Source organism: Triturus cristatus, chromosome 3_1, assembly GCF_964204655.1.
Source record: "Triturus cristatus chromosome 3_1, aTriCri1.1, whole genome shotgun sequence".
Classification (NCBI taxonomy): Eukaryota; Metazoa; Chordata; class Amphibia; order Caudata; family Salamandridae; genus Triturus; species Triturus cristatus.
Window position 1 is genome coordinate 866,873,226 of NC_140583.1, and position 20,202 is coordinate 866,893,427.

The 20,202-nt window shown below is 54.8% G+C and overlaps 1 protein-coding gene across 3 annotated transcripts in view; it reads right to left on the reverse strand.

The window, feature by feature from the left end:
• The window catches only part of GAD1 (glutamate decarboxylase 1), a 215,150-nt gene extending 198,508 nt beyond the window's left edge, over nt 1-16,642 (reverse strand). For 2 of the 3 annotated variants that reach the window (XM_085645327.1, XM_085645325.1), the window contains exons 1-2: nt 14,860-15,375; nt 11,319-11,466 (exon numbers count right to left, since the gene is read on the reverse strand). In XM_085645327.1, coding sequence (XP_085501453.1) covers nt 11,319-11,388 — 70 coding nt within the window. In that variant the 5' untranslated portion in view covers nt 11,389-11,466; nt 14,860-15,375. Of the gene's footprint in view, nt 1-11,318; nt 11,467-14,859; nt 15,376-16,555 lie in introns of those variants that run through there. The other variant, XM_085645326.1, reaches the window with a different exon arrangement.
• Between the last annotated feature and the right edge of the window lie 3,560 nt (nt 16,643-20,202).

Consider the following 20,202-nt stretch of genomic DNA (forward strand, 5'->3'; position numbering starts at 1 on the left):
CCTCGTTCTTGGGGTGCCCTGCTGCCTCGGTCTTGGGGATGTCCCGCTGCTTTGTCCTCGGGGGTGTCCTGCTGCTTTGTTCTCAGTAAGTGCCCTCTGTCTCATCCTCATATGTGCCCTGCTGCTTCGTCCTCATGGGTGCCCTGCTGCCTCATCCTCAGGGTGCCATGCTGCCTCATTCTCAGGGTGCCCTGCTGCCTCGTCATCAGGGTGCCTTGCAGCCTCGTCCTCAGAGCCCTCTGCTTCCTAGTCATCAGGAGTGCCCTGCTGCCTTGTCCTCTGCTGCCTCGTCATCAGGGTGCCTTGCAGTCTCGTCCTCATAGCGTTCTGCTTCCTCGTCGTCAGGAGTGCCCTGCTGCCTCATCTTCGGGGTGCCCTGCTGCCTCGCTCAGGGTTGCCCTGCTGCCTCGTCTTCAGGGTTGCCCTAATGCCTCATCCTCAGGGGTGCCCTGCTGCCTTGTCTTCAGGGGTGCCCTGCTACCTTGTCTTCAGGGACGCCCTGCTGCCTTGTCTTCAGGGGTGACCTGATGCCTCATTCTCAGGGTGCCCTGCTGCCTCGTCCTCAGTATGCCATGCTCCCTGGTTCTCAGGGTGCCCTGCTGCCTCTTCCTCAGGGCTGCCCTGCTGCCTTGTCCTCAGGGTGCCCTGCTGCCTCATCCTCGGTATGCCATGCTGCCTCGTTCTCGGGGGTGTCCGCCCGCCTCTTCGTCCTCGGGGGTGTCCTGCTACCTCATCCTTGGGGAGTGCCCTCTGCCTCATCCTCATGCGTGCCCTGCTGCCTCGTCCTCAGGATGCCCTGCTGCCTCGTCCTTAGTATGCCATGCTGCTTCATTCTCATGGTGCCCTACTGCCACGTTCTCATGGGTGTCCTGCAGCCTTGTCCTCAGGGATGCCATGCTGTCTTGTGCTTGGGGATACCCTGCTGCATCGTCTTCAGGGGTGCCCTGCTGCCTCGACCTCAGGGGTGCTCTGCTGCCTTGTCATCAGGGTGTCATGCTGCCTAGTCCTCAGCACGCCCTGCTTCCTCCACCACAGAGTGTTCTGCTGCCTCATCCTCAGGGATGTCCTGCAGCCTTGTCCTCTGGAGTGCCCTCTGCCTCATCCTCATGCATGCCCTGCTAGCTCATCCTCATGGGTGCCGTGCTGCCTCATCCACAGGGTGCCATGCTGCCTCATTCTCGGGGTGCTCTGCTGCCTCGTCTTCAGGAGGGCCCTGCTGCCTCATCCTCAGGGATGCCCTACAGCCTCATCCTCAGAGGTGCCTTGCTGTGCTGCCTCGTCCTCGGGGATACTCCGCTGCCTCGACCTCAGGGATGCCCAACTGCCTCGTCCTCATGGGTGCCATGCTGCCACGTACTCAGGGATGCCACGCTGCTTCATCCCCAGGGATGCTCCGCTGCTTCATCCTCAGGGATGCCCTGCTGCCTAGACCTCAGGGATGTCCAATTGCCTCGTCCTCATGGGTGCCGTGCTGCCTCGTCCTCAGGGATGCCTCTCTGCTTTGTCCTCAAGGGTGCCCTGCTGTGCTGCTTCGTCTTCATGGATACCCCGCTGCCTCGACCTCAGGGGTGCTCTGCTGTCTCATCCTCTGGGGTGCCATGCTGCCTTGTCCTCTGGGTGTCCTGCTGCCTCGTCTTCAGGGGTGCCCTGCTGCCTCCTCCTCCGGGTGCCATGCTGCCTCATCCTCAGGGTTCCCTGCTGCCTTGTCCTCAGAGGTGCCCTGCTGCCTCATCCTCAGGGTGCCCTGCTGTCTCGTCCTCAGTATGCCATGCTGCCTCATTCTCAGGGTACCCTGCTGTCTTGTCCTCAGGGTGCCCTGCTGCCTTGTCCTCAGGGTGTCCTTCTGCCTCGTCCTCAGGGTTCCCTGCTGCCTTGTCCTCTGGGGTGCCCTGCTGCCTCGTCCTCAGGGTGCCATGCTGCCTCGTCCTCAGGGTGCCCTGCTGCCTCGTCCTCAGTATGCCATGCTGCCTTGTTCTCAAGGTACCCTGCTGCCTTGTCCTCTGGGTGCCCTGCTGCCTCGTGCTCAGGGTGCCATGCTGCCTCATTCTCAGTGTGCCCTACTTCCTCGTTTTCAGGGGTGTCCTGCAGCCTTGTCTTCAGGGTGGCGTGATGCCTCATCCTCAGGGTGTCCTGCAGCCTTGTCATCAGGGATGCCCTGCTGCCTTGTGCTCGAGGATGCCCTGTTGCCTCGTCCTCAGAGATGTCCTGAAACCTTGTCCTCAGGGTGGCATGCTGTCATCAGGGATACCCTGCTGCCTTGTGCTCTTGGATGCCCTGCTGCCTCGTTCTCAGGGGTGTCCTGCAGCCTTGTCCTCAGGGTGGCGTGCTGCCTCATCCTCAGGGTGTCCTGCAGCCTTGTCATCAGGGATGCCCTGCTGCCTTGTGCTCGGGGATGCCCTGTTGCCTCGTCCTCAGGGATGTCCTGCAGCCTTGTCCTCAGGGTGGCATGCTGCCTCGTTCTTGGGGTGCCCTGCTGCCTCGGTCTTGGGGATGTCCCGCTGCTTTGTCCTCGGGGGTGTCCTGCTGCTTTGTTCTCAGTAAGTGCCCTCTGTCTCATCCTCATATGTGCCCTGCTGCTTCGTCCTCATGGGTGCCCTGCTGCCTCATCCTCAGGGTGCCATGCTGCCTCATTCTCGGGGTGCCCTGCTGTCTCGGTTTCGGAGTGCCCTGCTGCCTCGTCCTCTACGGTGCCCGCCTGCCTCGTCCTCTGGAGTGCCCTGCGGGCTCGTCCTCGGCCTCAGAGTACCATCCTGACTTATCCTCATGGGTGCCGTGCTGCCTTGTCCTCAGGGGTGCCCTCCTGCTTCGTCCTCAGGGATAGCCCACTGCCTTGACCTCAAGGGTGCACTGCCGTCTCATCCCCTGGATGCCCTACTGCCTCGTCCTCTGGGGTGCCATGCTGCCTCGTCCTCTAGGGTGCCCTGCTAACTCGTCCTCTGGATGCCCTGCTGCCTCATCCTCTGGGGTGCCCTGCTGCCTCGTCCTCTAGGGTGCCCTGCTAACTCGTCCTCTGGATGCCCTGCTGCCTCATCCTCTGGGGTGCCCTGCTGCCTTGGCCTCTGGATGCTCTGCTTCTTCATCCTCAGGGATACACCGCTGGCTCGTCCTCTGGATGCCCTGCTGCCTCGTCTTCAGTGGTGCCAGGCTACCTTGTCTTCAGGAGTGCCTGCTGCCTCATCCTCAGGGTTGACCTGCTGCCTCGTCCTCAGGGTGCCATGCTGCCTCATCCACAGGGTTGCCTGCTGCCTCATCCTCAGGAGTACCCTGCTGCCTCGTCCTCAGGGTGCCCTGCTGCCTCGTCTTCAGGGGTGCCCTGCTGCCTTGTCCTCAGGGTGCCCTGCTGCCTCGCCCTCAGTATACCATGCTGCCTCGTTCTCAGGGTGCCCAGCTGCCTCGTCTTCAGGGGTGCCCTGCTGCCTCCTCCTCAGGATGCCCTGCTGCCTCGTCCTCAGTATGCCATGCTGCCTCGTCCTCAGGGTGTCCTGCAGCCTCGTCCTCAGGGATGCCCTGCTGCCTCCTCCTCAGGGTGACCTGCTGCATCATCCTCAGTATGCTCTGCTGCCTCGTTCTCAGGGGTGTCCTGCAGCCTTTTCCTCAGGGTGGAGTGCCGCCTCATCCTCAGGGTGTCCTGCAGCCTTGTCATCAGGGATGGCCTGCTGCCTCGTGCTTGGGGTTGCCCTGCTGCTTCGTCCTCAGAGTGTTCTGCTGCCTCATCCTCAGGGATGTCCTGAAGCGTTAGTCCTGAGGGTGGCATGCTGCCTCATCCTCAGGGTGCCCTGCAACCTTGTCCTCAGGGATACCCTCATGTCTCGTGCTCGGGGATGCCCTGCTGCCTCGTCCTCAGAGTGTTCTGCTGCCTCATCCTCAGGAATGTCCTGCAGCCTTGTCCTGGGGGTGGCATGCAGCCTCGTCCTCAGGGTGTGCTGCAACCTTGTCCTCGGGGATGGCCTGCCGCCTTGTGCTCGGGGATGCCCTGCTTCCTCATCCACAGAGTGCTCTGCTGCCTCATCCTCAGGGATGTCCTGTAGCCTTGTCCTCGGGGTGGAATGCTGCCTCGTTCTCGGGGTGCCCTGCTGCCTCGGTCTTGGGGATGTCCCGCCTCTTCGTCCTCGGGGGTGTCCTGCTACCTCATCCTTGGGGAGTGCCCTCTGCCTCATCCTCATGCGTGCCCTCTGCCTCGTCCTCAGGATGCCCTGCTGCCTCGTCCTTAGTATGCCATGCTGCATCATTCTCATGGTGCCCTACTTCCTCGTTCTCAGGGGTGTCCTGCAGCCTTGTCCTCAGGGTGGCATGCTGCCTCGTCCTCAGGGTGTCCTGCAGCCACGTCCTCAGGGATGCCCTGCTGTCTCCTCCTCAGGGTGACCTGCTGCCTCATCCTCAGTATGCCCTGCTGCCTCGTTCTCAGGGGTGTCCTGCAGCCTTGTCGTCAGGGTGGGGTGCCGCCTCTTCCTCAGGGTGTCCTGCAGCCTTGTCATCAAGGATGGCCTCCTGCCTCGTGCTTGGGGTTGCCCTGCTGCCTCGACCTCAGAGTGCCCTGCTGCCTCGTCCTCAGAGTGTTCTGCTGCCTCATCCTCAGGGATGTCCTGCAGCGTTGTCCTGAGGGTGGCATGTTGCCTCGTCCTCAGGGTGCCCTGCAGCCTTGTCCTCAGGGATGCCCACATGTCTCGTGCTCGGGAATGCCCTGCTGCCTCGTCCTCAGAGTGTTCTGCTGCCTCATCCTCAGGAATGTCCTGCAGCCTTGTCCTGGGGGTGGCATGCAGCCTCGTCCTCAGGGTGTGCTGCAACCTTGTCCTCGGGGATGGCCTGCCGCCTTGTGCTCGGGGATGCCCTGCTTCCTCATCCACAGAGTGCTCTGCTGCCTCATCCTCAGGGATGTCCTGTAGCCTTGTCCTCAGGGTGGCATGCTGCCTCGTTCTCGGAGTGCCCTGCTGCCTCGGTCTTGGGGATGTCCCGCCTCTTCGTCCTCGGGGGTGTCCTGCTACCTCATCCTTGGGGAGTGCCCTCTGCCTCATCCTCATGCGTGCCCTGCTGCCTCGTCCTCAGGATGCCCTGCTGCCTCTTCTTCAGTGGTGCCCGGCTGCCTCGTCTTCTGGGGTGCCCTGCTGCCTCGTCTTCAGTGGTGCCCTGCTGCCTCGTCCTCTAAGGTGCCCTGCTGCCTCGTCCTCTAAGGTGCCCTGCTGCCTCGTCTGCTGGAGTTACCTGCTGACTTGTCCTCAGGCATACCCTGCTGCCTCGTCCTCTGTGGTGCCTTGCTGCCTCGTCCTGTGGAGTTCCCTGCTGCCTCTTCCTCAGGGAGTTCCCTGGAGTTCCCTGCTGGCTTGTCCTCAGGGATACCCCGCTGCCTCGTTCTCTGGGGTGCCCTGCTGCTTCGTCCTCTGGGTTGCCCTGCTGCTTCGTCCTCAGGGATACCCTGCTGCCTCGTCCTCTGGAGTTCCCTGCTGCCTCGTCCTCAGGGATACCCTGCTGCCTCGTTCTCTGGAGTTCCCTGCTGCCTCGTCCTCAGGGATACCCCTCTGCTTCGTCCTCTGGAGTTCCCTGCTGCCTCGTCCTCAGGGATACCCCTCTGCTTCGTCCTCTGAAGTTCCCTGCTGCCTCGTCCTCAGGGATACCCCGCTGCCTCGTCCTCTGGAGTTCCCTGCTGCCTAGTCCTCAGGGATACCCTGCTGCCTCGTCCTCTGGAGTTCCCTGCTGCCTCGTCCTCAGGGATACCCCTCTGCTTCGTCCTCTGGAGTTCCCTGCTGCCTCGTCCTCAGGGATACCCCGCTGCCTCGTACTCAGGATGCCCTGCTGCCTCGTCCTCAGGAATACCCTGCTGCCTCGTCCTCTGGAGTTCCCTGCTGCCTCGTCCTCAGGGATACCCCTCTGCTTCGTCCTCTGAAGTTCCCTGCTGCCTCGTCCTCAGGGATACCCTGCTGCCGCGTCCTCTGGAGTTCCCTGCTGCCTCGTCCTCAGGGATACCCCTCTGCTTTGTCCTCTGAAGTTCCCTTCTGCCTCGTCCTCAGGGTAACCCCGATGCCTCGTCCTCTGGAGTTCCCTGCTGCCTCATCCTCAGGGGTACCCCGCTGCCTCGTCCTCTGGGGCGCCCTGCTACTTCAGCCTGTGAGGTTATGTTCTTATTGCAATGGTGTTCAGAATGTTGGGGTGGAATCCCTTGAGGGGGTCCACGTGGAGGGTTCGATGGTTTTGTCAGTTGGAAGCTGGGAGCTCGGAGCTGAGGGCTGACCACAGAGGTGTCCTGCTGATTCACTGCCTCATCCCCAGGGGTGTCCCGGTGCCTAATTCCCGAGTGCACTGCCCCGCGGTTCCCAGGGTGTTCTGCTGCCTCTTAATCATTAGTGTCCTGCTTCTTCAGCCCCTAGGGTGTCCCAAGCGTACCGCAGATGCCATGCTCTCTCATTTCTGCAGTATTGTCCTAGGTAAGATCTGGGCTTCCTGCAGACAGCCCGGCCTCTCCCTGCTACTGTCGGCATGGGGCTCGGGCAATGAGGCCCACCACGAGTAGGAGGAGCACGCGTACTCTGCGCAGCTCTGCTCTAGGGCCCGCACTTCCGGTTGGCAAGGGACTGCCTGAGCGGTGACTCCGGTGCTGGGCTCTCTGCCTACACACGGCTGCCTCCAAACCCCAGGCGGCGGAACTCTTGCTTGAATATCACAGGAAGCCTCGGGAGGACGACAGCCTTCGGGGACTTCTATTTATATGTTACTGCCAGCTTCGGGAGACCTCTATGTTGATACTCAGAGCCTCTGGGGACCCGGAAGTTGAACTCCTCGCGGGAGAACTGACACCCGTGTGGGCCGGATGTTGCCCTCCTTGCAAGAGGCGTAGGCAGTCTCTGGGGACTAAATGTTAAACCTCACACGAGACACTGGCGTCGTTTGGAGACTGGTGTTGGCCTTTCAATGGGAGAGACACTCACAGCCTCTGGGGACAGGCAGCGTGCTAGTTTTCACTCTGGTGAGCTGTTGACAGCCTGCGCCGGGACTCCTAAAATACCGCCCGCTCCCGGAGACCCCTATGGCGACCCATGGTATCCTCTGGACACGCGCACACTGACCTCCATGAGAAACTGACACCCTCTTGGGACCGGATGTTGACCTTCAAGCACGAGACACTGGCAGCCTCTGGTGACCAGATGATGGGATCCACATGACATCTTGCCACCTTTTGGAGACCATGACAGTGACCTTCTCACGCGAGACACTAACAGCCTGTGAAACCCGGAAGTTGGCTTCTCTGCTTCAGATATAGACAGCTCACGGTCCGAAGGGCCTTCCCCTGTGTGAGTGGGTAGGGCATAGGAGCTGCACTGGGCCCGTTGTCATCCCCGATGGGCCGCCGCCCTCTGGTCCTGTTGGAATGTCCACAAGCAGAACGCTGGGTACATCACAAAGAGCACAGGGCACACGTGACACACGCATAACTGCGTAAGTCTGTAGGCATGGAAATGAAAGAAACACACCAGAGGCGCACTATTAGCAACGAAAAAATAAATAAAAAATGTGTACTTGTGAAACGTAACTGGCGCTCAGGTAAAGCGCTCCAATACCTTCGGGTCGAGTTCGCACTATATACATCGGTAAAAAAAAAACCGGTGCGTTTCACCGAAGGGAAAGAGAGGACTGGAGTTGTGTTTGGCGTGGGGTGCGGAGGGGGGTGTAGGGGCGTTGTTTGAGCCTGTCCTCGATCTCTCTCTACCTCTCGTTTCCCGGCCCGACCAAGCCACATTTTCCAAAGAAGGTGGTTCTGGACCTTATGGGCTCCACGGGTGGGAATCTTGTCAGCGGAAGAGCAGGAATGGAATCCGGAAACAACGCGCTTGTGTGCCCAGCTCCCTTGTTCCATCCTTTGGTACTGGCACTTGGCTCCTGTCTTCCCGCTTCCGTTTTGTTTGTAGCTGGCAACTGCCCAGCTCCCTTGTTCCTGTTCCATCTGTTGGTACTGCCTTGTTCCCTTGGCTCCTGGTTTGTTCATGTGTTTCCTCTTCCGTTTTGTTTGTAGCTGGCACCTACCTTGCTTTCTTGTTCAATTTTTTTTTGTACTGCCTTGTTCCCTTGTTCCCTTGGCTCCTGGTTTGTTCATGTCTTTCCTCTTTCGTTTTGCTTGTAGCTGGCACCTACCTTGCTTCCCTGTTAAGTTTTTGGGGTACTGCCTTTTTCCCTTGGCTCCTGGTTTGTTCCAATCTTTCCTCTTCCGTTTTGTTTGTAGTTGGCTACTACTGCCCAGCTCCTTTGTTCATGTTCCATTTTTTGGTACTGGAACTTGGCTCCTGGTGTGTTCCTTCCTTTCCGCTTATGTTTTGTTCGTGGCTGGCTACTGTCCATATCCCTTGTTCTTGTCCCATCTTTTGGTACTGCCTTGTTCACTTGGTTCCTGCTTTGTTCCTGTCTTTCCTTTTCAGTTTTTGTTTGTGGCTCCCTTGTTATTGTCCCATCTTTTGGCACTGCCTTGTAACCTTGGCTCCTGGTTTGTTCCTGTCTTTCCTCTTCCGTTTTTGCTTGTGGCTGGCACCTGCCTGCTCCCGTGTTCTTGTCCCATCTTTTGGTACTGCCTTGTGCACTTGGTTCCTGCTTTGTTCCTGTCTTTCCTTTTCAGTTTTTGTTTGTGGCTCCCTTGTTATTGTCCCATCTTTTGGCACTGCCTTGTAACCTTGGCTCCTGGTTTGTTCCTGTCTTTCCTCTTCAGTTTTTGCTTGTGGCTGGCACCTGCCTGCTCCCGTGTTCTTGTCCCATCTGTCGGTGCTGCCTTGTTCCTTTGGCTCGTGGGTGTCTGCTGCTCTGCTCCATTGTTGTTGGTTGCTGGTTCTGTGCCGGTCTGCTCCCTTGGTCCTGACTAGCCCCCTCCCGGTTTCCTTGGCTCCCGACTGCCTGCTGCCTCTTTGGTTTTAGTTCCTGGCTGTCTGCTAACCTGCTGGGACTTGTATCGGATTTTCTGGTTCGCGCCTACCCCACTCACTTGCTCTTGTTTTCTGGCACTCTTTCTGCCTTCATTTCCCCTACTGCCCCAGCCGCCTTCTTCCACCCTCCATGTACATACACACCCTGCTAGTGCTGCCGCTCCCCCCGCCCCGTTAGATGCTTTTGGCGTGGGGTGATGGCCACCGTCGCCCATGGTGAGAGCTCTGGTAGAACCCTGCCAAGGGCGGGGGGATGGATCGGACACTGAGACGGCAATAGGCGTGGAGAGACCACACGCGACAACGAGGGAGAGGCTTGAGGGCATACACACCCAGGGCAGCGCAGGTCACGCGGGTCTCGGTAGATGAAGCCCCCCTCACTCGTCATCAGCAGTTGTATGTCTAGTGGTACTCTCCTTATTTGGAGCCCCACAGAGGCTTAAGTCTCCCCACAGCCCCCTTGAATCTGTGTTCTTTTTTTATTACTCTAAGGTAAGCGTCATTTGGAACGAGGAGCGGTTCTCAGAGGAAGGGTTGAACCAATAAACGATATATCTTAAGCCAAAGAGTGGAGCCCTGGGGCGACGAACTTCAACCCTTCATGGTCAGCATGTCAGAAAGGAAGTGGTCGTGAAAATCAAAACCTAGAAGCACCCCTGACAGCGGCATAAATAGACCTGTGGTCGTGTGTAAAGGGGGGGGGGGGGGGGGGGAGGGGAGGGGCTAGCGAGATCCTCAACGACAGCAGATAAGAGCGGGGGCGAAAACTCGTGCCGGCCGGGGCGGACCGCCTCCCCCTTGCAACGCCACTGCCCCCAGAGGCAGCAACCGAATGTCTCCCTCTTAAAAAATAATTACGCCTCGCAGTTTGACCAATTGCATATTAAAAAGAAATTTGAGGCAGGAGATATATTTTTCTTAAGAAAGAAGACATCCTTAGTTACGGTAAGGGTAGCCCCAGACGTACATCCTCCTGAGTAGGGTAAGCTGAGTACTATAAACTGGGCAATAATAATTATTAACAAACGGCGCTTTGAAGCGGCAGAATTGTAGTACAAAGCGCTACAAAAGCGAGTTGAGAGAGAGCGTGGCTGATGTGTTAAGGGAGAGGGGAGCCAGGGTAGGAATGGCTTTATGGTGTCGATATGAGCGCACTGACGGATGGAAATGGAAAAGGCAGACGTCGGAGAGTGTACAAAAGGTGGAGGAGGCGTGAGGGGTGGAGGAAAAGAGCGGGCTAGTGACAGGCTCGCGGAGGAGGCCTGACACTGCAGCCAGCCTCCAGGCCCCGGAGAGCCAGATAAAACCTGACAGCAGAGACAGCGCGACATTCATCACTGCGATACTCCGAGCAGCGGCAACAAAAACACAAAGCCAGGCATTCCTGCAGCACCCTGCATTTCAACACGACCCCCTTGCATATCTGAGGGAACTTAGTAACTAACATACCACACAGTCAAACAGAAACAAACACTACCAAATTAAAATATATAAATGTATCGCTAAGGCTTTCGGTGATTAAAATTCTGTTTTAGTTCCATTCCATTTCAAACATCTTTTCCTCAGTGATCATAGCCGAATGTGAACACTATCTATGCATGCCTTCAGGACGTGGTCTGAGTCTCTCCTTTTCCCAGAACCCCCCCCCCCCCCTCCGCACCCACACACACACACAAGCCCCCCCCCCGCCCTTTTCTCGTTCCAGAAATAATCAAAGTAATGACTCCCCCTCTTCAAGCCTCATAGATTCTGCCTCCCTTGCAGGGTAGAATCCATTCCTCGCTTTGCTGTGCCTACCAGGCATGCTTATCTCGCTGCTCCCCTCCCTGTCTCTGGAGATTATGTCATCCGTTTTTGTGTGTGTGTGTGGGGAGGGGGGAGGGGGGGGGGTCTTCTAAATCGACTAGGCACAGCTATCAAGCGATTACACAGTCTGCCTTTCCAGAACCCTCTGCCTGCGTCCGACACTCCAGTCATTCTGCACAAATCTACAGCAATTAAGGGGGCCGCGTTGTCAAAACCGACCCACAATTCACATCTTTAAATAGATTAGTGATATAAAAGAGGCATTTAATGGCTCGTATAGCTACATAATGTCAGATCTGAATAAACATTTTTTTAAAATGCGGGCAACTTTATTCACCCCTCAATCGTTTTAATTCCGTTATATATATTTAAGCATTCACCTGCACGATTTAGTTTTACATCGAAACTGTCTCTGCTGATTATAGAACATATCAAATATAGGGTTCTCTTGGATGTGAATATTAGCCGAAGATAGATATGGGGGTGTCTTTTGCGAAAGGGAGGTCGATGGGTGCACCTGGCGCAGGCAGCTTTCCAGCCATCTCGGAGTCTAACGCCTCTCCCCGCCCCAGGACCCGCGCTACGCATCTCCAGCGCTAGAGGGCAGCGCACACCTACTTGTGGGCCGGAGGTTGCTAGGATTGGTGTCCGGGCCGGCGCCGGAGGAGGAGGGAGCGGGAGACGCCATGGTCCCTCTCTGGTCTTCGAAGCACTCACTGGTCCAATGTCCGTCTCCTCCACAGACTGCTGGAAAGTGAATAATTTACTGCACGGACAGAAAAAACAAAACATAAAATCCGCTGTAAATATTTCGTACAGTGTGAGAAAAGAAAAACCGAAATCACAGACGAACTTCAAAGAGTGGATGGTGTGTGGTGCTGAGAGGGGGCAGTAGAGTCAAGAGGCACTTGCAGTCTTCAGTGTGGTAAAGAGAACAGCAGCATGCCATCTTTAGGTCCGGTGATGGGGCTATGCACGCATGCCCGTGCTACAGAGCCGAGGGCCACGGTGTGTGAGGGGGGAGGGGGGGGGGCACAGGGAGTGGGCACCTGAGCCGAGCAGGGCGCGGGAGGGTGTCTGGGAGCAGCAGACCGCGCAGTCTGTGCTAATGACACCGGGTAACGAGCCGTGTCGCTCCGAGCCGGTGCAGGCCGCAATGCCTTATCTGCCACAGAGGCACTGAGCCCGGAGCAGACGGCCTCTACACAGGCACAGAAACCCCGGCCCTGCTCAGACTGCCTTTACACTGGCACATACGCGCCGGCCCTGCTCAGGCTGCCTTTACACAGGCACAGACCAACTGGCACAGCAGGCAGCCTGTGCACAGACACAGAAGCACTGGCCCTACACAGGCTGCCTCTACACAGACAGAGAAGAACCGGCCCCTGCACAGGCTGCCTCTACACAGGCACTGAAGCACCGGTCTCTGCACAGGCTGCCTCTACACAGAAGCATCGACCCCAGCACAGGCTGCCTTTACACAGGCACTGAAGCACCGGGACAGGCTGCCTCTACACAGGCACAGAAGCACCGGGCCCTGCACAGGCTGACTCTACACAGGCACTGAAGCACCCGTCTCTGCACAGGCTGCCTCTACACAGAAGCATCAACCCCAGCATAGGCTGCCTTTACACAGGCACAGAAGCACCGGGACAGGCTGCCTCTACACAGGCACAGAAGCACCGGGCCCTGCACAGACTGACTCTACACAGGGACAGAAGCACCGACCCCGGCACAGGCTGCCTCTACACAGGCACATACGCACCGGCCCCTGCATATGCTGCTTCTATACAGGCACAGAAGCACCCTGACAGGATGCTTTTACTCAGGCACAGACGTACCGACACAGGCTGTCTTTCACAGGCACAGAAGCACCGACCCCAGCACAGGCTGCCTTCACACAGGCAAAGAAGCACCAGGTGCCTCTACACAGGCACAGAAGCACCAACCCCAGCACAGGTTGCCTCTACACAGGCACAGAAGTACGGGCACAGCTTTTACACAGGCACAGAAGCACTGGCCCTTGCACAGGGGGCCTCTACATAGGCACAAAAGCGCCGGCACAGGCTGCCTTTACACAGAAACAGAAGCACCGTGGCAGGCTGCCTCTTCACAGGCACAGAATCACATGTGCAGGCTGCCTAGGCACAGAAGCACCGGACTTTGCACAGGCTGTCTTTACACAGGCACATAAGCACTGATCCTCTGTACAGTCTGCCTTTACACAGGCACGGAAGTACTGACCGCTGCACAGGTCGACTCAACACAGGCACAGAAGCACTGGTTCCTGCACAGTCTGAATCTACACAGGCACAGAAGCACAGGCAGGCTGCTCTTACACAGGCACAGCTTTAACATAGGCACCAGCAGCCTTTTACACAGATCTTAAACAGACAATACTTTGCAAAGGCGCAGCAGCACCAAGCCCGGGGACAGCAGCCTTTACAGGCACAACAACACCGGGCCTGGCGGGCTTTACACGGGCAGCCCTCATGTATCTGCCACATATGCTACAATAACGGTGCTTTTAATGGGCAGGTGCTGTCCGGTGCTGAATACCTGCCATTCTTTCATTTGAAATGGAGTACCTGCACTCCTCAGCACTGCTGCAGTACATTCAATGGGAGGGAACCGGCGCTTCCCAGGATCAAACAGGTACTCTGAACAGTGCACTTTTACATTTCCATTGAAAGCACTGCTACAATACAGCAGTTACACAAGCACGGCTTCACACAGACACAAAACAGCGAGATCGATACGAGGAAACCTGTATCTTTACACAGGCACAGAAGCAGAGTCCTCGGGCGAGCAGCCTTTACACAAGCACGGTAGCACCACTCCAATCCGAGCACCCTTTACATAGCTCGAGCCTTTACACGGGCACAGCATCACGAACGTGTCGCGAGCTGCCTTTACACACACGACCTTCACATATGCACAGCCTTTACACAAGCCCAACTCCGTGCCGGTGCGAGCTTCCTTTCCTCACACAACCTTCACACACGCACAGCCTTTACACAAGCTCAACGCCGTACCGGGCGCGAGTTCCTTTACACACACAAACTTCACACATGCACAGCCTTTACACAAGCCCAACGCCGTGCCGGCGCGAGCCTCCTTTCCTCACACAACCTTCACACATGCACAGCCTTTACACAAGCCCAACTCCGTGCCGGCGCGAGCTTCCTTTCCTCACACAACCTTCACACATGCACAGCCTTTACACAAGCCCAACTCCGTGCCGACGCGAGCTTCCTTTCCTCACACAACCTTCACACATTTACAACCTTTACACAGACACACCATCACCGAACCTGGTACAGGGACCATCAAATTAAATCCCCGCACCTGCCTATCTTGGCAAAACACGGGGGGTGAGGGAGGGGGGCGCAGTTTTTCACACTTATGCGCAAGTACACCTCCTATTTACGAAACAGATCGCTTCACGTGGCACCTGCTTTGTCTCAATACTCATCAACCTCACACAAAAAACGATTGTGTCTTTGAAAAACACCCATCAATAACTCACAGGGTAAATAGATGTGCAGCCATGCCTTTCAACAGCCCCACAGTGCACTTCGGAGCCATAACACAGCCATTGCAACGACACGAGATATCGATTCGCTCTTAACGAACTGCCCTGACACCCGGGCGAGGCACGGGCACCGTGGACGCGCCAGTCTTTACAAGCCCCCTATGCGGAAGGCACCGCCACCTCACGCTCTGCTTGCAGACCAGTCCGTAGAAGAAAATTCGTTTCCTCTGAAGAAGGATTCGTTGCTACATCGGAGGTGCGTGCAGATCTGAACCACTTGTTTATTATTTAAGATGTTCCAAAATAAAGACACAATCGCTGCTGCATAAATGAAATAATTGTAACAAAAATATTTCGATCATTCAGCAGCATCGCATGCAAAACATTTTTTTGTGTGCAAAAATCGTTACAAAAAAAACCCGACATTTAACTTAATACCATCTGTTCGGCTGCTTGGTGTGGTGTAACAGGTTATATGCAATTAAATGGGTGATTGGCCTCCATGCTCACACTTATAATGAATTACTAATCCAGTCCCCTTCCACAAAATGCCCCCTCTCTAAGCAGCCACATGGAGTCCAGTTGAGTCCATCCGAGCCGTGGAGAACACCGGCAGAGACTTACCGGTTGCCAATGGGATCCGAGCCCAGCTGCACTCAGTCCAACAGCCAAAGAGAGATGAAGGGGAAGCGAGCAGCCCAGACCATGGAGAGCGCCTTTGAAACTCCCGGGGTCGGCTGTCAATACCAATGTGACGCAGAAAGCAGCCTCATAGCGCCTTTTCCAGATGACTTTTAGCGCTGCCTTTTTGTGGGCAGCCTGAATAGGCAGTTAATCTGCTCCGACGCAGGCGTGAGTCACCGGTCCAACATGGAGGGCTGGGGAGTGTCGACCAGGAGGGCACTAGATCGGCGTGGGCGCCGGGGGGCTGGGGCTGTCTTCGCGTAGCTGGTGTGACTCATGCGCAAGGGCTGGGGTCGCCTCGGGGCTCTAGAGGCCGATCACGAGTTCCGATCTCGGAGAGGCACCCCGGAAAGTGAAGAGAGTGAGAGTGTGCACAGCCCCCTCCACCAGCATTAGCGCTGAGAGAGCAGCCCACCTCTAAAAGCGCATCATCGCCACGTTGGCGCCCACCAGGGACTTGGCGAGTGATTGCCCATTTCCATGTTAATCGAGCCGTCACCTTTTTTTATGTGCCTGCCTTCACACCTGACGTGAGCAGACGCACTTAGGAGTGTGTTGTCTAACTTTGTCAATATTTTAACATCTCTGTGTTGGATCCAGGAAATAATGGCTTTGAAAATAGAGCGAGCGGCATGCGCGGGAAAGTGAGATATGCTAAAACGCCATTTGCATCACTATCTTTTCTGTATCCTCTGTTCTGTTTTTTTTTTAGGATTCCTTTGTCACTAAAAACTGGAAATGTAACGCGCGGTACTTTCCAACAGAGGGCAGCAGAGCCTAAAAGAAAACGTCGGTAAACTCAGTCTAACCGGTGAAGCTTTTCTGCGGCTTCATAGAGACGAGACTGCCGCCCGCTACTACACGGGGCTAGTCTACAGTGCACGCAGCTAGACACTTGTTGCTGTTTTACAACTGATTATATGTTGGTTTCTAGTAGTGCCCACTGTTGAACGGAACCGCTAGGGTCGATATATTTTGCCTGGAACGTCTTCACACTGTATTGTTCAGTTTCCGTTTTGAATGAAGAGAGTGGGTGTTGAATGTTACCACACAAATCAGACGCTACCAAACCACAAAGAGAGACCGAGAAAAAAACAGCCAATGAACAGGGCAATCGTTTCACTGCCACGAGACAGAACATAAATTAAACGCTTTATTACCGAAAAACAGAGGTTTGCAAGGGCACAACACTTGCAGTAAAACCTACCAGCACGAGCCACCTGCACACGTATTTTGGGAGCTGCACGTTCTTTTATATGGTGTGCACACTGGTGCCGAGCGATTCGATGACAGCAGGGGTAACTGTCATCTCTTCATGGAAGCATTTAAGCAAGTCACCAGAGTTACGTCAGAGACGTCTCGGTATTGCTAGGCGGTATTCTCCTCTTGAAAGGTGTATGAAATGGAATCGACATATATATAGTTCCTTCACACTTATTTTCTCAAGATGGCGCGCATGCGCGGAGCTGACACTATCTATCAGCAGCCATGGAATATTTCACACGCTTTGGATAGTGGCTTTTGGAAACTATATATTTGTAAGCCGTAAGCGTGAGCTTACGTCCACTTACAATAAACATCAAGAATACGAAAGGTAAATAAGTCAAGATACACTTTGCGGTGCCGTAAAACACACCCTCGATGTCACAGGCAGGCGGCGGCAGGTCGGACATCCAGTGGGGAGTGCGCTGACCGAGACCATCCGTGCTACCGGTTTCAGGACCTTGGACAGGGATCGTACAGCAGCCAGGGTACCAGTAAAAGAACTCCATTGCGAGCCTTGAATTACTGCAGGCTCTAACAGGGGATACGTCACACGAGCCACGGCCAGACTCTGCGCTGCCTCAGTCTTCGACCGTGATTCGATATTGAGCCCACGGGGGGCGGGGACTGCTTATGGAATCGGTGCTTGATTTGCGCCTGTGCTTGTCACTGTTCGGCACTCCCACTTATTTCTAGTCAGTGCACTTAATTATGAAAGTCAACCACGTGGTGGCACTGTCTGTCAATTTAAGTCAAATGGAGTGTTTCACAATTCTATACACTTTAAAAACCAGGACAAACTGGCGTGTCTAGTCCACTCTTACCATTCAAGGTGTTATGCTCTGCAGATTTGAAGAGTGCACTTTCACCATTGGGAGGGTCCTGGCACTGAGCAGGTGTGCCTCTAGCCAGACCTAGGCCTAGTGGGATTACTCCGAAAGCCAGGTGTTCATCTTCTTCTGGAGTTCAAGGGACGGGCAGGAGGCTCTTGTGTGTAGTGCAGGTCATTCCAGCTGTACCAGGAGGCGATGTGAGAGGAGGCTGGACCACTATATCTTCTGTAGGTGGGGCATTTGTGTAAGTAGGAGTTGGGACAAGTAGAGGTGTCTGGAACATTTGTGACACAGTCCCAAATAGCGCGCTTGTATCTGTGTGATGCGGGTTGTGCTGGAATTGGCATTTCACAGAGCTAGAAGGGTCGGTAAATGGTGGGAGGTGCGGTGGTACTGCCTGTTGATTTATTATTACTTTTACTACTAATATTGATAATAATACGAATAATAATAATTTAAGCACTGATAGGAACGTGTCTTCTCTACAGCTCAGGATTTCTTCGGGTCATAACTCTGCAATGAATGAGCACACACGGCGGAGGCATCACTCTTCGAGACCACCATGCAGCCCCAGCTCCACAGCCCTCAAGGAAGGGATTGCAACCAGCATGAGAGACAGAGAGAGGCCGTTGGAAGACGCTTTTAAATCTCTGCTCTGTTAAAGAGAAAAGTATTGTGACGTAGTGCCCCCAAACACGCTTAACTTGTATTTGTTCGAAGCCAAGATGGCGATCTTGATAATACAGTCTTATTGAGTGTTATTGACTATGCAGCCAGTAACGATCTGAGGATCGTTGAAGGGGGCGGGTGTGTGACATGCAGTGGGAGGGAGTGGAGCGTGCACCGCGCGTGCCTTCCGCACGCCCGTGGCAGGGGCTCCCTGGCGTGCCTGCTGGGTGACTGGCAGTGCCCGCAGTCACCGTATCCTCGCCTCGAGCCTCTGCTTGTGGGTCAGACAGACAAGATGGCTCGGGGAGTTTACCGCTCGTCACTAACATCCGTCGAGTTGGGTTCCGCTAGACCAGCCCAGCCTTCCACTCCTTAGAGGTCCGGACGCACACCTTCATTGAATTGAATTGGAGGGCGATAGTAACACTCATTGGTTACAGCACTACATAAAAAGATTGCGATTACATTTACAGTTTAATCTCCTTGTCCCCATTTCGTGCTATGCACAGAACACGGAAGCTAAGCACACCATTCCTAACACTGTGCAGCACCGACCTGTGAAAGGTGGCTGTAGATCGGGAACACAAATATTAGGGTTCTACGCCAAGAAACACAGAGGCATCTCATATGGTCCCGGGAAGAGATGAGCATTCTACACAACATTCAGGGTCTGTGGCATGGGCGAGCTGGGTCCAGGCCCAGGGTGCCAATTTTCTAAGGGGGTGCAGCAGGGAGCTGCCTGACTTAATGTCATGCAAACAGGTAGCTCGTTCATCCCACTTGGTCTCAATGAGGTCCTGTTGAAGTCTTTGCAATCAGCTCTTAATGTATTTCAGTGTAATTGTTAGCACTCCATTGACACCCTGCCCGGCACCCATCTTTCTCACACGTCCTGACGTCACACTGCAACGCCCCCCCCCCCCCCACACACAACAAACACCACATTTTCTTTCCGCACAGCGCACTGTCCTGGTCACTTCGATTTAGGGCCAGCCCTGACAACATTCGCAGTAGGGGATAGGTCCCCCAGGGCCGGCTCCATCAGAGTCTTGGGGCTCCCGGGACACTGCTGTTTGCTATGGCAGGGCGTGAGCCGAGGCTCCCGCCCTGTCATAGCAAGCTTGGTTTGGATTTTGAAAGAGAGAGCAGGAAACCTGCTGTCTCTTTCAAAATGCAAACCATATTGCTCTTCCACACGGGGAGCTGCATGTTAGCAGCTCCCCGTGTGGAAAAGCAATGCCGGCTCCCGAAGGACGCGTCGAGCCGGCTGAGACCGTGGGGGCATTGGGGCTCCCCCCACGGTCTCCAACGTTGTATTTTGGCCCCGGGGGATGGGGTCCCCGGGGAGAATAGAAATTAGTCATAGGTGCTAATCTTTTTTTTATGGTAAAATTAGGAGTCGCGCATCCAGCGCGGCACTCAGCGCGGCCCCCTGGTGTGCACACGTTGGGTGCACGACTCCTATCATGTTGGGTGCACGATTTCGCTTGCAGCCCTGGTGTGTACGCGTTGGGTGCACGATTCCTCTCGCGTAGGATGCGCGGCTCCTAACGCGTCGGGTGCGCGACTCCAAGCAAAAAAAAAAAGAAGAAATATTTTTAAGATAAACATCAAGCTTATGTGTTTCGAACTTGAGTGGCTCTAAAAAGAGCCGTTGTGTTCATTGAGAGATTTTGGTACTTATAAGTAAGTACCTATACAGAGTCTAAAGTTGTTGAGGAAGACTCTGTTACCCTCATCAGTAAAATGTACACCATCTCTCCTATAGATGCCTTGCATATTAAAACGCAGATTGTTGTTGTAAAGGGACCCCTTTCTATAATCTCTGAGATAAGCAGAAACAGATTTATTGACAGGTTTCTTAGCTTTCTCAATCTGTGGACAAAATTGATTGGACCAGTTCCATTTCTGCCTTTGGCATATGTTAGAATAGACAAAGGCAGTTTGGGGGAAAAGTGACATCAATTCTGCAAAGGTGTCCTTGATAAGCATTTCCAGACCTACCCCAGTCAAAGGGCCTAGGTCATTGCCGCCACAGGGCATAATTATGAGGTCAGGGTGTTGGAGATGTAAAAAGGATTTAACCAATGGCATCAATTGGTGCCACTTTAACCGTCTCTGTTCAATCCATTTGATGTCTACATTTGTCAAAGCTAGATCTTTGTCAATGCCTTTGTTTTCTGCATACCTTTGGCTCCAGAAAATATAGCTGTGTCCCACAATCCACACTCTAAGCATCTTGAAAGGAGGTCCGGATGCACTCAGATGGTCTCTGTAAATGAAATGGCAGTTTGAAAACTAATATTTTCCTAAAATGGTGGATAAGATACAGTTTTGTAAAAAGAAAAGAATTGATTGGCTGTTTGAGAACATTCTAGTCTGAAAACTAGAGTGCATGTTTCTCTATTTTAAAAGCATGTTTCTTATTGGTTAACAAAAACTGTTTGAAAAGAACATCATATAGGATAAGCTGGTGTAGTGAAAAGTCAAGCACACTTGCTGTTTTGATTAGCAACAC